Genomic DNA, 18,243 nt, shown 5'->3' on the forward strand with positions numbered 1-18,243 from the left:
TGCGCTCCGACGGTGGCACGCGATAAGTCTTTTGGCGAATCGGGCGAGACGAACCGGTATCAATAATTTGGCTGGTACGAGACTTGGGAGTAGAGGGTGGTCCACAGGGCTAACAGAAGTCAAAGACAGCCGAGCACTGCAAAAGCATGTCTTCAAGTGGTTGGTGTTGAGCGGTGATCAGCGTTTTGCTCAGCATGGCAAGAATGTTGCGGACAGAGCTGGACGCTGGAATGGGTTCAGACGTGGCAGCCGCGATCGGTGCCACAGCTAGAGGCGCATCGGGTCCACATAAAGCAGGTTTTAAGCCTCATGGCAAGATGACAGATTGAGACAATGAATTGACTGTCCACAACCACGCGCTGCTATTACCCGCAGATACCAGACAGTGTGGCACTATAGCATTGTACGTTAAGCAGGTAGAATGCACTCGTTTCACTATCCCTTCAAAGATTTCACCTTTACCAAGGACAGCGAACATCAGACCACACTGCTGCCCACTATGGCACGATAGTATCTTGAGATACACAAAACACAGTTCTGGTGTCACATGCACTTTCCATAAGGCTGGGCACATCCATACGCTCAAAATAAACCTCACCACTTGTGCAGTCGATCATCGCTCCACAGCGCTTCAAGAAGTCTAGTCTTGAAATAACGTCATGGGTAGAACTAGGGATAACGACGAATTCTGCTTGATAAATGGTTCCAACCAATTCAACTTCAAGATTACACATTCCCAGAGGACGCAATGGCTCGCCACTCGCGCCACAAAACGTTGAAACTTCATCACACTTGAAAATCACTTTGCGTCCAAGCAGGCATTTAAATATCTTTCTAATCACAGAAACAGTGGCACCGGCATCGACGAGAGCTGATGTAGACATGCCATTAACAGGTACACAAACATTGTTCAAGCATTGACGTAGGAAGAAGAATATCAGAACACAGCGAGGTTCCAGCGGCCTCACCTCCATCAGACGCGCTGATTAGTTTTCCAGACTAGGTGACGAGGACCAGCGACGACGTGATTGAGACCGCCGCTTGTGGAGCATGGGAGGAGGAGTGACACTTCGATCCGACGCCGGCGACGAATTACGAATGGCGGAGTGCTGAAGCTCTGTTGAAGATGTGCGCGCAGTCAAGGTAGATGCCCTTTGACTGTAGAAGCGCTGGTAACACTGGTGGCTCATATCGATAAGGTCGGCGGTTGTGGCAGAATCTTGCGATGTGGCCTGATCTCCCGCAGCGAACGAAGCGATAGGTTGGCGATCAGCGGTTCTTGCCTGGTATTCTTCATTGAAGTGACCAATAGTTCGTTTCGTGTAGCGTCGATCATTTCCGGCATCCATTGAAAAGGCATCACGCCATGCGTTCTGGTCGTGAACGGGCAGAGGCCGATCATAATAGCGTTGGTCTTGGTGTGATCTAGAGTGCTGTGTGGTCGAGAATAGTTAGACATGCGGTGCGCACCAAATTTCGCTGCGTTGGTAAAAAAACTCTCCCAATCGCTGCACAGATGTGAGATGTGATCACAAGGAAGTGCCTTGGAGCGAGACAATTCTCGCACTATCCGGCGGATAGTGGAGGCGAAATCAATGGCTTGAGAAGTTGTTTCAATTGCAGCAACTGTTGTCACTGTGTCCAAATGACCGAACTTTAGTCTTATTCGGTGCATCTTCAAGGGCGTCAAATGTTCGGCCATGCCGTTCGACATCGACGACTGTGTTGAGGCTTTCTTTACTGATAAAGAACGTGTAGATGTCCTCAGCGAAACCGCTGAGCATATGTCGCACCGTGTCCTCGTCGGACATACGAGCCGAGGCGACGTTGCAGAGCCTCAGTACTGCCTTAATATACTCTGCACGTCTCATCGGGAAGTTGAACGCGATGAGCCAATGTCTGGACAGCCCTATTCTTTTTCACTTTGTTATCTCCAAAGCACTTTGTTAGCTCTTGCACGAAACGAAGAGATGATTTAGAGGTGTCCTTGTGGTTCTCATACCATCTGAGGGCCGTATCCATGAGCGAGAAAACGACATTCGCCACTTGATCATTATTGTCTGACTTGTTGGTAGTGTGTGCACGATTCATCCACGTCATCACCAGCTGCTCCCGCGAAAGAGCGGGGCTCTCAGTAATGCAGCCAGGAACCGCTGGGTGTAAGCATAAGTAAGGCTCCTCCTTCCAATTACATCTCGGGCTCTTGAGGAGGTAGGCCGGCAAGACGTCGACTCCGACGAGGGTCGGATTTATTCATTGTTACCTAGTATGTACCCAGCAAACCTCCTCCAAGATGTTACAAAGTGAATTAAGCATTCACACAGGACGAGGTGGCGCCAGACGTCAGAAGTAAGATCTTGGTCCTGTTCAGCGCAGCATTTCTACTTCTTTCATCACGGACACATACTTCGTCCTCGTACTTCTACTTCGTCCTCGTACATCCGTGACAATATATTAGCAAACATTTATCTGCGTGCGAATATATTTTAAAACAAAAAATGTAAGAAACAATAACTTCTTTTATAACAGAATTGAGCACATAACAAAGTGGTTGCATTACATTTCTTCTAATAGCTCAATTTCGCTTCTAGATCATTTTGAGTTATTACAGAATTAAAATCAATTTTACAATTCGCACACAGATCTTTTTTTTCTTGAGAATAATGGTTCTGCTCTGGTAAATGAATATCAAACAAAAACCAGGAATATCTGTTGATGCTACGTTAGGCCACCAAACTTGTCCTCTTTATGATCATTTTTATACTATTTAATCCCTTTACACCTAATACTTATTACAAAGTAGCCAACTCGATGCCTTTCTGGTTAAGATCCCGCCCTTCCCTCCTATCTCTCTGTCTGTCTGCCTCTGTCTGTCTCGCTTTATGGCTATCAAGAATCTTATCATTACTCCAATGACTTCCAAAACGTCATGGGCACAAATTTGACAACTTTGCTCAGTCATCTCAACCAACTAGGTAGCATTATCGGGGCACCTCACAGCTTTCGCAGCTGGATTCAAATTAATAATGGCACACATTTCCACACCCTGAAGTGCATGTTTAGAGCAGTGTCATGGTGTGACATTGTTTAGGGCCTAGAAGCTTAATGGAAATCCCATACAGCTTGCGCTCTTCGGTTAAAACGTCTAAACATGATTTTCTTTATTTAAACTACTCCACAATAGCGGGAGGCTCCAGATGCGTCGACGTATGCAGTAACTATTGGTGCTTGGCATCAATTCTTATGCTGCTGCTTGACGGAGTGCAGCAGAAAAGAAACCAATACAGAACTGTATGAAAATAATATAAAATTGTGCAGTTTGTAATAGCATCGATTTTTTTCTGCAGCTGTTTAGTAGTTTTGTCCTTCTGCAAATGTATTTTGTATATCAGTTGTAATGTCTCGTGTAATTAGGCAAAACTATATTGTTAGTGCAAAAATGTCCCTCATCAGTACACGTTCGCATCCGCAAACCATGAAATAAGCTGTTATAATAAATAAAATTATTCTGCGTTTTTTTCAACTAGGATACCACAAATGTTTGGCTTTGAAGTTGCCCCAGCGCGCGTAGCGGGATAGTAAAAACAGGATTGCAGTAAAAAGGAGCTCGACCCTAATAAGGACGAATAAATTCACATCATATTGTCACGCGATAATGACAATGCCGTAGGCGACAAATGAACAGACAGGTTGGCATAGCACTGGAAGGAAGTGGAACTTGGGCTATTTTGCACCCGCGAAAGAACTGTAACTGCTCGGCGGTGGCGACAACAACAGACGTATATTCGCAGGTCGTCCAACAGAGAATGCCTGTTTCAGCCTCAGCGCTTAGCTGAAATACGGTGAAGAAAGATCAATAAAAAATAGCGAACAATGACTGGCCTAAACTCTAACAATGTAGAAACACAAGCGCGTGGCTGGAATTTTTCGAGATACATCTCAAGCATCTTCTGTTACAAAAGAAATGATAACTCACACTCTCGCGACAACGGTTCTGAACAAACAAAGAATACATAATCGATCCACGCGCTACATTCACATTGGTAATGCTACATGCCAGCAGCTGATAAATAACTTTGAATGGTTCGCACTAATATTTTTACATTTGTGTGCATTTCGTGCGAACCTCTAATTTGTCCGTTCCTAAGAGAGCTCATTGTGCGAGCTAGAGGTTCGTACAACACTCACGCTTTGGGCAGTCCTAATGCCGACCTCAGCCTCCATCGCTCAACTTCCCATACACAGGCCATTGTAAAGGGCATCTTCTTGCGATCCTCCCATGTGGGCGTCCGACAACCTATGACTTCGTCGATCTCTCGGTGCACCCGGTTCTGGATATCGCGCTCTCGTGCCGCGAAATTTACCAGGAGCAAATGAGCGGCACCAGTTGGCCCGAATATTCCTCCCATAATGAGAGCATTCACGTTGCCCACAAGGTATTTGTCTGCGACATGGAAAAAAACAACCATAAGAAAGCCGGCTTTAAATATTCTCGGTGCATGTAGGAAAATAAGGATCGAACAAGTGTTACTTCACACTTTCACATTTTTCAATAGCTGCTATAAAGCTACATGAAAGAGACGCTAACAAGGATTGAGGGGGAGCCTGTTTGCAAGCCTAGGCAATATTTCGACAGGGGTACTTGACTTCGTCTGCGCCCAGGGGAAGACAAATCCCCTTGTCGAAATGTTGGCTACGAACTAAGGCTTCCTCGCAACTGCTTTTCGATTCTTTTTCATGCTCTGTATAACCATTGCCTTCCCTTCACTTCACACTCGGTCTTTTAGAATGAAGTTTTTAGCCGTAAAATGCGATGTGATGAATAATGCTGGAAAGTATTCTGAGTAAATATTATCTCGTAAAATTATTACTCTGTCTTGTTTGTTATATGGGCTTGTGAAATTCCCTGTTGTAGCTGCAGGCGACTCGGTACCAGCAACGTGACATTTGTTTACGAAAGTCAGGCGCACAACGACGCATAGCTTATTTGCTCCCCACCTCCAAAGTTCTACGCCTATGTTTCCGTTGTTCACCCAAAATGTCGTCTAGAATTTACGTCAATCGTACGCCCTGTTTACAGGAGTTAAACGTTGCGACGTAAAAAACTTATACACACTAATACAGCAAAGTCTCTCATTGCGAACAAGGGGCGCTGAAAGAATACCATTTGCTATGTTGTTCAATGTTAGTGAGAACACCCGAACAGTTGGACGCTCTTTCGACGCTGCCCCACTTTTATCGCATATGCTGCTGTCACAAAAACAATGCACTTTACAGAGAAAAAACACCTTTTGAAGTGTTCACACTACTATTGACTAAACCTGTACAGATAAATTCTTAAGAGGTGGAAGTGGCGATGACATCAACACGGCATAGTAAAAAACACCTGTAGGATATTTTACACTCAACATACTCTGTAGCTTCCCATAGAAATATAAATCACGAATCCACACTCTGCAAGCGCCCTCCACTAAGGAAGCCTGTGCAGCTAGCGCTCTGACTCGATTTGCGCTGAATCGAGCGGTAGGGTAGTGTGAATTGGGCGTAAATGCGCTTGAACATATAGTGCTGCGTAAATGGCTCCTATTGGACAGCGCCACTTTTGGACTGCTTGATGATATTCTTTCGTTTAAATTTCAAAATGACGGCTTTTGTTTCAAATGTCTCTAAGGTCGCGAATGTCCAAGAACCACGGGGAAGAGTAACTCTTAGTTAGGCCTGGTATTTTTCATTGTTTTAACGCTGCAATATTTGTACAATGTAGCCATATTATCGACACTTAAAGAAGCCGAGTTTTGAACATTTACGGTACAAGAGATTTTTTTCTGTTTGCATCGTTGTTGATACAAGCAGCTAGAAATGCATTTTTATCAACATGGCAGTAAAACTAAGGTTGAGGTCAACACGTTTTGAAACGTCTTCCTGCTCCAGAAGATTGTTACAACAGTGAATAAGTGGTTTACTGTACCGTAGATACCAGAGCGCAACAGCAGCAATGCACTACGTTGCAATACGTAATTTCAAAACAGTAGCTCTTTATGATTTATACTGATTTCTAAACTTTCCTTTTAAGAATGAATATTAATCAGGAATCTCCAGAAGCTGGAGAACTTTGATAGAAAGGGGAACGTTCTTCACGGCAACATGTCTACTTTACCTCCAGAACTGTTTATTCCAGCCAGAATTATGCATTTTCCCTGCAGGATATGCATTACAAACCCCCTCTCTAATAATATGTCTGCCAACTTACGCTGAAATTTAGGTTCAGGGTCTCCTTTATATTCTTGGATTTTCTTCATATAAGACAGGATGAAGTCCCGGTCCGATTTTGCGTCTGGAGTTTGCACGTAGCTCTTGATGTGTTTCCTTTGAAATAATAATTACAAAGAGTTAAGGACTGAAATAAAACTCAAACGGCGGTATAGCTGTTGCGCTGTTTCTCATAAGTTCAAATAAGATAGCGTGTTTGAAGCTGCATAAGCTGGGCATGAGAAAATTAATTCGCACTGGACTGCTAAATCGACACGTCTAGAAACACAGGTTCAAAGCACAGGTTAACCGGCTTGTCATTCTTGAGTTTCTTTAAATGAGAAAAATTCATCTCCTTATTTCACTCATCCCCTTTAGGGGTTAGTGTGCTTGTGCACATTGTTCATTTGGCTAAAGTTGCCAAACGCAATCTGGAAAGGCAGTACACAGGGTTTATACTAACTTGATCGTAGACACTCCTGCGTATCGCACTATTCGACATCGCACTGTAGGTTTTATTCATTTGGACTAAAATCTTATTATAATGAAAACATTGTGGAGTGTATGAGCTCGGCCTTTAAGGTTATAACGGGATATAGCGCGAATGGCTAGCGCGTTCACTCAGCGCGTTTACCCAGGAGTATATCATTAAATTTTGAATTTGTGCTTCTATTATCTCGCCCATACTAATTAAAATACAGACAACCACCAGACTATATAAATGACAAGAAGACATATACAAGATATACATGTGAAGCCACTCTTTACCCCAGACGTACTAAGGTTTCGGCCTGGTTACGGGCACAGTGCTATCCATGAAAGTGAACCCCGACGCAGTGGCACAAAGTCTGCCTAACGACCGAGAGAAAGCATTCAGATGACAATTTCGATAAGTAGACGTTTGCTCATCTAGTTAATCACGGAACGTGTCATTGAAGGTCAAGGCAGCGCTGAGCGCACAATCAATATTGAGCAGCGTATTCCGGAACGAGTCTCTAAACTGACAATTTTGAGTCAGACAGCCTCAGTTGTGCTTCCCTTTCTGCTGACTGCCGCGATGTAAGGCAACGTTCATCTACGCTGAAACTGTTCATGTTGAGGTACTTTTATATGATTGCTGTTATTATTATTATTACTAGTAATTATTTATGCTGAAAGCATTGAAGTCGGGATGCTTTCTTATATAATTTCTGTTGTAAATGTTATTTCTTGTACATGCACGTTACGGTATACTTCGTTACTGCAGTGCAGTATTTTCTTTGTGTCGCCATTTTACGCATGACCATGCTGGTTCGCTTCTGTAGTGTTTTTAAGAGTGTAGTCTACAATTTACAAAAGCAGTTAAAAATAACATTTTTAATGGACCTGATTTTTCTTCATTTCACGCACGTTTTACACTAACATTTTGCACTACCACATTTTTGCACCCTTCTTCTAAAACCAAACACAATCTAAAGCGCACACTTCGTTACGCCTCCCGTTTTTCACTCCCGCCATCAAACACGTGATACGGCGAGGCACGACGTTGCGTGTATACGTGCCGTATAAAACTATTGTGCTACACTATGATATTGCTAAAATAATCTGTTTCGTTTGATCTGAACTTTCGTGCCGGGATTTCATTCAAGGGTTTGTCTGATATCAAACTTTTACATTGCATATTTTATTGTCGGGAGAGTCTGCTCTTTCACTTCAGCTGTCAGAAACAGGGAAGCTTTCGAGTGTTGCTTTGCTTTTGGTTGTTGTCTTCTAAGTACAATACAAATGGAGCAGTTAAGCAGGCGAAAAAATCTTGAGATCCATGGTTTGCCGGATAACAGCAATGAACACTTGACAGAAACGCTCATGCATGTGGCCTCGAAGCTGGAATGGACAGGGTTTGTTTTTGACGACACTGGGGTCGCACACTACCATAAAGCAAACGTTGGTGGTAGACCTGTGGTTCTCGTTTGCTTTATTTCAGTAATTTAAAAACGTGGCTTAGCACCCGTGATAGTCTAAAGCATTTACGCAAGGGGACCTGTGCCCACACGTTTACTTTAATAATAACTTGAACAAAGCTAACCATGACTTCATTTGGAAGGTAACACCGAAGGCAAAGGAAGCAGGTTAGAAGTTTTTTTTTTCGGGTGAAAGGAGGAAATACGTTCGTGTAGCGTCTTTCGTTCAAATCGGTACACAAGTAGACCCACAAAACATTGTTTAGCCAGCTTGACTTCTTCATTCAGTGAAGTACGAGATCTTTATTTTTTAAACCCGAATTTGGATATAACTTGGAAGATTGTTTCGCTCTTTTAAGTGGTCCTATTTGAAGCCTGCGTAATTGGCGGAACGAATTTAGGCCTATAGAAAATTGAGCAACTCGCTTTTCAGACTTTTTTGTAGTGGCAGAAATCAAAGTTCCTCAGACTTGCCTTGATGCGTTCACATTGCAGGGCTGATCCGCAGATTTTGCTACACGAAGCAGGCATCATGGTGAAGGTATTAGCCTTTCGTAAACAACGACTATGAGGTTTCTTCTGGGAATGTTGGATTGCGCATGCGGATTTGTGATCATTAAATTTTGTAAGCAGTCTGTTGTTTTGTGCAACTGTTATCGAATTATCAGTCGCCCTCGTGCAGGCTTTCAAGATTTCTTTTACCAAGTATGGCAACTTGCGGCAATAGAGCTCTGTGGACCCGTTTTGTTTGTTTTGCGACGTTGATATCAACATATTCCCCTCTAAAAAGAGCACGTTTTTCGCTATCTCTCCACGCTGTCCGCTTACGATTTGGAATGTGCAACTGGGCTCCTACTTGTGTGGAATTGGTAAAAAAACTTGTGCAGTCTTGATTGCACCATATTGCAGTCAGAGCTCCCAAGTTCATTTGTTTATATTGCGACATATATGCCCTGCATAGCTGGACGCTAAAGAAGACGACGATCAGAAACAGTGACAAAGACGACGACGAAGTGGTAGCAACGTTTAGTGCTAGAAGAAGGTTAACGCTGTTGTGATTCTGTGCTTTGTGTGCTGCGTCAGCCTGGACTAACCTTCGTGCACTAACCTCGGCGCGTATCATCTTGGTGGAGGTGCGGGGTAGGAGCTGCCTCAGTGGTCATAGTGGCCGTTGTTGACGTTGTGATCCCAGGTAGGTGGCGGCCACTGCGCAAATCCAGCTTTCGGCTGCTTAAATGGATTTATGTGTGCACACAGGGATCTTTGGTCACCTCCACCAAGATGATACGTGACGAGGTTAGTGCACGAAGGTTAGTCCAGGCTGACGCAGCACACAAAGCACAGAAACACAACAGCGTTAACCTTCTTCTAGCACTAAACGTTCAATAGCCACGTATCAATATTACTGAGGTTCGCAGACTACTACTTAGCATGCAGTCCTCTATTACCGGATGTGTCTGGAAAGCTGTCTATCGGACCTCCATTTGAGAAGCGCAAATGCCTGCTTTCGATAGTAAACCAGCCCAAACTCTAAAATCTTATAGCTAATGTACATCCTCAACTAGAGATGTTTCGCAGGCAAATTATACAAAAGGGTCTGCATGCAACTGAAAATATTTCAAGCATTTTGCATTCACTTGGTAGATAAACAGGTCAGAAATAACAGTCTGTGATGAACAAGGAAAATTGAAATGCAAATTCATACTGGCACACTTTGTGGAAACGCCGCAAGGCAATCCGAGTAACCAGACGCTGCGTTCAGAACAAAAATCAGCCAGGAACAAAGTTCTCGACATTTACTGTAATACCAATGTCGTAATTGCCTTAAAATAACATAAGTGCTTGACGAAGCGTCTGTGCTTGATCCCCTAGGACCCCTTCTATTTATGATGTATATGAAACGGCCACACCAGGTGTGTTTCCTCTAACATATTCATCTCTGTAGCTGAGAGCGTTGTCTACCGTATGGTTACAAATAAATCTGATCAGCTAGCTCCTCAAAACGAATTAAACTTTGTACAAGTGTGCAGTAACCAATGTGCATCGAGCTTAACGCTGCCACGCCTGCATATCAAGCAGGTGTGATTTACCGCAAACATAACACATTTTTCTTGTCCCTATTTCCGGGCGTCGTCTTGAAATAAACATTTCTTATAAATATCTAAGCATGATCTTATTGAAGGTGTAACCTCTAAATCACTTGTCACTACGTATTATCATCTGCTAAAAGAACGCTTTTTTCCTAAAAGGGCACTTGCGTAACACACCACCAAACAAAGATTCTTGAGCACTATCCCAGGTGAGAACGAAATCAGAATAAGCATCGACCATCTGGAATCCTAACCAAATCAGTCTGACAACCCCAGTTTAATTATTACTGAGTATAGCCGGAATTTCATTCGTACTGGTGTTACAATGCAAGCATTTCAGTTTAAAAGCAATTTTTGGTCTAAAAAATCTTGCTTTTTACCGGTGCAACGATAGTATGCGCTGGATTCATTTTAAGGCCAAAGCCTCCAATGGCTAATGCTGTCGTGGACAAGGCGTGTACCTTGTTTGCGGCAGCTCTGATTGGCGAGAGGTCTCGACCAATCACAGATCACCAGCACAGCATGCGCGAATGCGTACATTATATGGCCATATGCCAATCAATGGTCAGTTACTTATAATGACATATGATTTGCATAAAAATATTACTAATAATGACGTAATCAGTAATACAATAAAAATTAAGGACGAATAATAAATAATTAGTTCATTACCTACCTAATGCCTCAATAATGATTAATTACTGATTAATGCCAGGTGCGTAGCAGAATACGGCACTCACGCTTTCGCCTTTCACTGCTTTAGTCGCAAACGTCCGACGTAATTTTTATTATTTTTTCGCAGCCCAATCCTTACTGTGCCCTAAATGTGCCCTCTGCCAAGCAGCCCACCCCATTTGGTCATCCCTTACAGGTTGCCCGTCGTCAAGCTCATACTGCAACGTTTACTGCATCTTTCATTCACCACTCAGCCATAGACGGAACGGCCTTCGACAAAACAGGGCTATAAGCGCCTGGTCATTCATATTTTCTATTTGCATAAATTCCATATTTAACCAATAAAATATTTTGTTCCTTCATTTGTTTATACCTGTGCCCGCCATTTATGCAATGCCCACAAAATGGTGGCCAATAAACTAAATGTGATCTGATGCTATTTTGTTTCTGATGCAATCTTATGGCATATATATTCCTCATTTCATATCGGCAAATCACTTTACCTGAATTAGAGTGTTTCTTTGCACAGAAAAAAACAGTTCGTGGTTCTTGGCTGTGAAAACTTGTCAAGTATATGCACTTTGCACTTCCTGCTTGGCAGGTTGTGCTGGAAATGAGCCTGACACATGTAATTGCCGGATCGGTGGCCTTCTCAGTTGAGAATTATTTCTCCTACATTTGGGTCTATTCTATCAACTGAGAAGACTACCGATCCGGCAATGACATGCGTCAAACTCATTTCGAGCACCGTATGCCAAGCAAGGTTTGCGCTTTTCCCTGTCGTCACATCTCTTTCTTCCTCAACCTTTTGCGCAAGTTTATTCCTTTTGCTAAGACTACTTCTTATGCGCGCAGATGACTGGCAATGAACAAATGCTATCAATGGTAAGGAATACAATGACTACTCATGACTCGGCATGACTACGAAACGAGCATTATGTCAAACGACAGCTTGTATAGGGTGCAGCTGACTGGAAATGAGTGCATATGATTAGCTATGAGTGCCAATCAATGAAATTACTAAGAAAACGATGAGAGGTAAACAACGAGGCAAATGATATGAGAGAAAAGGCAGGCTTTCACTCTTCTCCTCTTACGAGAGACCTTGTAATCTTTTTATTTACACTTTGTCCTATCCCAGACGTGCTCCTACTCTAACAGTCCTAAGAAACCGTAATTTATGAGCGGCTACATAAACTAGTTATAAATCCCTCATTAAACTAGCTTTGCGAGCAAGCCAGCGTAAACTAACCCCGACGTGTCGGACATTGGATACATATATTCTGGAGGTTTTAAGGCCGAACTATCTACCTACGCGAAGCCGACGTTTGTGATAACAAAGAGAAGTACAGGTAACAAAGGTAATAAAGAGAAATACAAGCACACAAAACATACAGACACTGGCATTTCGGCACCATTACGTGGGCCTTGTTCACACTGAGGATGGAACTAGATGTGCTGTTAGTTGGCCTGCTGGAAGACAGACCATCGCCCAGGAGGTAAAGCGGCTCTTGCAGGCAAGGATCCTTAGAACAAAACTTGCTATCAAGTGTCTAGAAAACGACATTTTTTGCGCCCATCAGCATCTGGAACGATTCATTGCCGCTAATTTCTTTGCCGTCCTCGTATACGCCAACAGTGAAGCCAATAAAGTGTTAAGAATAAAGAACAGTGACTCAAAATGCCAAATTCAAGAAACATCTGTGCACAAATTCTGAGACTGAGGAAACATTTGCAGTCGTCAACCTGTCTTCTATCAGCTTGACGCAGATGAACGAAGCCTACTTCAGCGGAGCCTCAACTTCAATTTCAAAGCTCGTCCAAATGTTGTTCACATGACTTGTACTGTTGAAGAGGCTGTACGCAAGGTCGCCCAACATCCCGCTTGTAAATGGAAGCGCCCTCAGAGACCATCGAAACGCTTTCCAAGCATTCAAAAGGCAAGAATGGCTCGAACGCATCCGCTGAGCAAAGAGCACTAACCAGACATATAGAGAACAGCGACACTGTGATACTTCCTGCCGACAAAGATAACGCCGCTATTGTGTTGGACCGCACCCACTACGTGCAAACAATGGATGCCCTCATGAGTGATACAACAGCATACTCCAAGCTGGCCTGACACCCCACGAAGAAAATTGAAGCTGAGGAAAGCGGAAACTTCTGATAGAGGTATTCAAGTTCCTACCATACAAGGGCTATCTCTACAATTGTCTACAACGTATTGAAGAAAACAGTACTCGTCAAGATCACAGCGGAAAAGGGGAATATACAAAACATAAACAAATTAAACAATTGACGTTTCGGCACCACTACGGGTGCCTTGCTAGTAATGAAGATGGGACGAGACGGGCCGTTGGTTATGAAGTTGCAGTGTTGCGTACAAAACGCATGTACATCTCGGGTAGATTTTCCCACGTTCAGTTGATCGCTCTGCTTGTCATTTGGATGTGTAATGATTTCTTGAGTAGGCGAGTAGATAAAAGGTTTTCTCTTTCAAGTATCCGTGCGACATCCCAATCAATCAGGTGGCCCGTGTCTTGATTGGGCTCTGCAAGATCGTTAGAAGTCACTTTTTTATTATTTACGCCGCATAGGCTAGACTGACGATTTCTGAAGACCATTGAAGGAACCCCAGCGTGAAGTTAAGAAGAAAAAGTGACTTCTAACGCTCTAGCAGGGCACAGATAAGACATGACTGGCTGGGATTCCGCTACCATCTAATCTCTTCAGCTACCACTTTAATGTTTTAACCCTGGCTCGATTCTCGACTACTGGACACAATGCGTCCAAAAGATGTTTTTTCTCTAGCCTTATCTCTAATTGCACACTTGCATGGACAAGATGATCCGAAGATATTTCTAAGAACATTCTATCTCACTCTGAGAGCTCTTCTTTTCCAGTACACCTTCGACCCAAAGCGAAGTCTCAATACCATACCTAACGCAAGCTTAACTTTAACAAAAGTAGAGCTGATTGCGCATACCTTGAGCTTGTGCGTGAGCATAAAAAGCCTGCCATGCTTCAACTTGGCAGAAACAAATTCAACAAATCATATTTTGTCAGACTTTCTTGTACTCCAAATTTCTACCGCCCTACTGCATTTGCTTTGGCGCTCTTCACCAGCCGCAACAGGGGACAGGTATTCTAAAGAGTAAACAATATTTTGAAAAAGCGTATCTGCCAGATTGCGCTAACACGGATATGAAAAATATTTATTAGGCAATATCAACTGATTATTTTCGTATTTTTCTAATACTTGCCTTTATATCATGAGTATTTTATTTCCTCTAATGATAGCAAGAGGTTGCTCAGATATTGCATAATTTTATTCGCTTGCATTACGCTTGTAAGATTTAACCTCTGCGGCTGATGGCAACTTTTCATCTTAAAATACGTTATAAAATAAACTTACATCGTTACGTAATCTAGCTCGTCCATAACGGTCTCCAGGCGCCTGCTCCAAGTGAAAGGCACATGCGCCAGAAGCCTTCTCACCAGCTCTGGCCACATCTGGTAGAAATCTGTGCCTCGAAACGCCACGGTGATTCTCTGCCACAGCTCTTGAAGCTCCGTGCTGGCAACGGTGCCACTGGCGCCCGCGGTGCCATACACGAAGGAAGCAGTTATGTTCGTCACGCAGTGCATAAGCTCCTCGCGTAAGGCGACAGGCTTTCCTTTAGCATTTCCTATTTGTTCGGCCAGGTGAATGATCTCGTTCTGCACAAAGAGGAGAACCAGGGAAAATCCTTTAATAATGAAAAGAGTTAAAATAACAATAACATTCTGCTATTGGCCAAACAATGTGCAATGAGTTTGCCTTTTTTTAAATTACATTGTATATTATCACTGACTATGTGCATATGTCACTGCAGATTAAAGACCAACAGGAGCCCGGAGGTTTCCTGGCCCTTTCTCCAGGAATCCCCACACCCTGAGGCGCTTTGTAGTAACAGACCGCAGGCTCCACTGACCACTTGGCCATCACTGATCAGAGGTTTTCAGCACATCACGCTAGAGAAACAGCATAATAGGGTGACACTGGACTTCATACCAGATACTTCTGGTAGTAGCACCAGATTGAATTACAATTTTGTCTTTAAATTTACCACAGCGCAAATTTAACATATTTTGGTAAGAAGACTCGTCTGAATGCGCCTGTTTTGTCTCAAATAGACTCAAGAGCCTTGCAAAGCATATACTGTAATTTATGTTTTGCTGAAAAGTCTGGGACTTCGAAAACAAGTGATATGCATGGGCCACTTGCTTAAACTTCCGCTTGCTACGGGGTCTATGCATTTTTAATTAGCGGCCATTGCTAAAACTGTTTTCACCGAAACGTTTCATTCTGCTCTCCTCAATGTAGCAAAATCTGAAGCGAAAAACATACCTCTTCTTCCACGCGATGTATTAACAAAATCGCTGCTTTTCTTCAGGAGTGAGCAGCACTTAACGTTGCCAAGGTATAAGGCAAGCATGTTACCGGCAATGGTTGAAGTAAAGGTTACCGCATCCAATGATTAACAAGAAACTAGCTGCGTTTTACAAAGAAGATGCCCATCTGAGTGTGCTTATTGTCAAAAAGGTGATTTACTTGAATTTTAAGCGAAAATTTGGGTCTTCGAGCTCTGCACTGACTTTATCACCTGTGGGTATCCAAACCTTGTTTACATTCCTGGGCACATGGGCTTTTTTTATACCTCCTACAATATGATTATGGTTCTTTGGCTAAGTTCCAATCTCACAAACTGTCTGTCACCGCCTTAAAGACAAATCCACGGAGCGTGTGTTACAGGTTGTCCAAAAGAGCGCAAACCGCAAGACCGCCGGCGACACAGGAAAACCCATATTTAGTGGTCGGTTGTGCAACTTTATTTCCTAACAGGTAGCGGATAATCGTAAGGCCATTCGCCTAAATGGCAGCCAGAAGACCTTGAAAACGGGTGACATGCTTGGTCAGTAGGATTAAACCAAGCTTAATGCCAGGGTTTAGTTTAGAGAAAAAGGGAACACAGATGAAATCACACGCGAACGCCTACACCTTACATGGAGAGCAGGTAACAATCGTATGATTTTTCTCCGCGTTTTCCTTAAGTGAACAGAAAATGCGTCGGATAGTGCCATTGATGTGCAAAGAGAATTGCTGCTGACGACGACAAGGAACACCCAGCTCAAATGTGAATTTGCTGGGTGCATTGGCACTCAGTTTGTTCTGGACGGTGATTGTCCCTGGCTCATCAAGGAAAGAAGTGAGCCAGATATGAACGCTAACGCGTTCGAGGATATTCATGTGGCCTGACAGCACAACTGCAGGTGGCATATCGCGTGTCCCCAGTCATTTGTGCAGAGTTACTACAAAATCTGAGAGCACTACCGACCAACTCGATAAAAAGCTTGGGCTTTTCAAGCTTGCAATACAAGAAGATGGAAGCCAAATTTTATTTGAACGCAAGAGGGAAAACTAACACACTACTACGCAGTGTTCGGCGCAGCATGCAAATATGTATGAATCGCTCGCCTGCCTTATATCCCAGTTATCGTTTTTCTACCTTAAGACAATCCGACGAGTATTCTGAAGCCACATTATCACCCGCGCCGCACCTCGACACCGGAAAACGGTATTTTCAGGAGCCGCTAGCCGTCCCTTGTACGTGGACTGCATTCAAAGGCACGACGGTATCACGAATGAGGCGCAATAGTAGAAATAACACGACAGAGGCTATCGGCGTATTGAAATCCGGTGTTCTTTCGGGCCCTGCTCTCTTTTGTCAGCGAAGAAGAGGTGGTAGCAACCCAAAAAGCAAGAAACAAACGCATAAAAACACAAGACCGTTTTCGGCCAATTGGAGGGGCGAAAGCCGTTGCAAGCCTCAGGAAAGGAGGCAGGTGTAAAACTTTGCAAAAGAACGTTACCTTTAATTTACTGAACTACTTTAACTAGCGTGGTGTTCGGCAAAGGTGGAGAGAAAGTTGCTAGCCATTATGGTCTACCAGTAAGTGAAATATCACGTATTCACGTGTTTAGTCTGACGCCACAGCACCGCAAAAGTGATGTGAAGCTCACGCCTAAGAGCACAAACGACATACTTTCCTCTTGGTTGGTGGAGCGTTGGCGTACACAGGTGTCTAATAACGGTCTACACTCTTGCACAAGCTTCTGATAATCGGCAGGCGAAAGCGTTGTGTTCTACGATATGTCTGAAATATAGTGATGGGCACTGAAAGTTCAGTATGCCGTTACTTGGGTGAATAAGCCTGCAGTTTGTAAAATACGCCGGCAGTGAGAGCGAGCCGAACACTGCACATAAACTTTAATTACAACCGGGAGCTTAGAACTTCCAAGCCGGGCTTGCGAGCTACCCCACTAGGTGGCTCCTGCAAAGCGCCAAAATTCCCAACGCAGATCCCTCTGCCGCTAGTGCTAGCCTGTGAAGTACAGTCAGGTTTGGCTCAGTGTGATAATCTTGCCTGATAGTTTTTTATTGTCATCGCATCATACAGAATATAGCTCATAACTCGTTTCTGTCGGGCATCACTCACCATCATTCGGCTTTCCACGGAACACTTCGCGAACCCAAGATCTCGGAGAGATTTCATGCAGAACCTTCTGTTTGCCACCCACACGTCACCGTTCATTGTCGTCAAGCCTAAATAAAACAGAAGAGAAACATATATGGTCGTAAATTTGATGTAAGAAATTAGTGTATTCAGCCAAATCTATAGAAAGCCTACTTCAACATGGCGCAGTTGTAAATTAGCAAAACTTGGCAACCTCCAGGGCTCCGCATTTAGCAGTATTACTCGCGTTGTTAACAGCCCTAATCAAAGGGTCAATGAAAGCACAGCGCTCAGTCACAAGTAAATTATTTGTCCACTTCTCTTCCAAAACTTACTCTATGTACATAGTCGTCCACTTCTAGCCATAACACGGTCTACCCGTCCACGCAGTAGAGGCCAATCGCAGACCATTCAAAGAATCACCTCCGGGTCTTTTTGTGCTTGCACAATTGCTCTGATCTGCACCTGCGTCGAACGCAACGCTGCTTTGGAAGCAATGGCAATGTTATATCCTAAGATGATTGCCCTCTATGTGCATTCGCTTCAATTTTATTATGTTTAGAGGCCAATCGCAGACCATTCAAAAAATCACCTCCGGGTCTTTTTGTGCTTGCACAATTGCTCTATCTGCACCTGCGTTGAACGCAACGCTGCTTTGGAAGCAATGGCAATGTTATATCCTGAAGATGATTGCCCTCTATGTGCATTCGCTTCAATTGTATATGTTTAGA

General features: G+C 43.5%; 1 protein-coding gene across 1 annotated transcript in view; it reads right to left on the reverse strand.

The window, feature by feature from the left end:
• Window positions 1-18,243, reverse strand: part of LOC146177102 (cytochrome P450 2C23-like) — a 67,933-nt gene that overhangs the window by 14,903 nt on the left and 34,787 nt on the right. The window contains exons 4-7 of the mRNA XM_084581092.1: window positions 17,495-17,601; window positions 14,370-14,674; window positions 6,251-6,366; window positions 4,189-4,444 (exon numbers count right to left, since the gene is read on the reverse strand). Coding sequence (XP_084437218.1) covers window positions 4,189-4,444; window positions 6,251-6,366; window positions 14,370-14,674; window positions 17,495-17,601 — 784 coding nt within the window. The remainder of the gene's footprint in view (window positions 1-4,188; window positions 4,445-6,250; window positions 6,367-14,369; window positions 14,675-17,494; window positions 17,602-18,243) is intronic.

The sequence above is a fragment of the Amblyomma maculatum genome, chromosome 10 (genome assembly GCF_055883805.1).
Source record: "Amblyomma maculatum isolate TAMU_Amacu chromosome 10, ASM5588380v1, whole genome shotgun sequence".
Lineage (NCBI taxonomy): Eukaryota > Metazoa > Arthropoda > Arachnida > Ixodida > Ixodidae > Amblyomma > Amblyomma maculatum.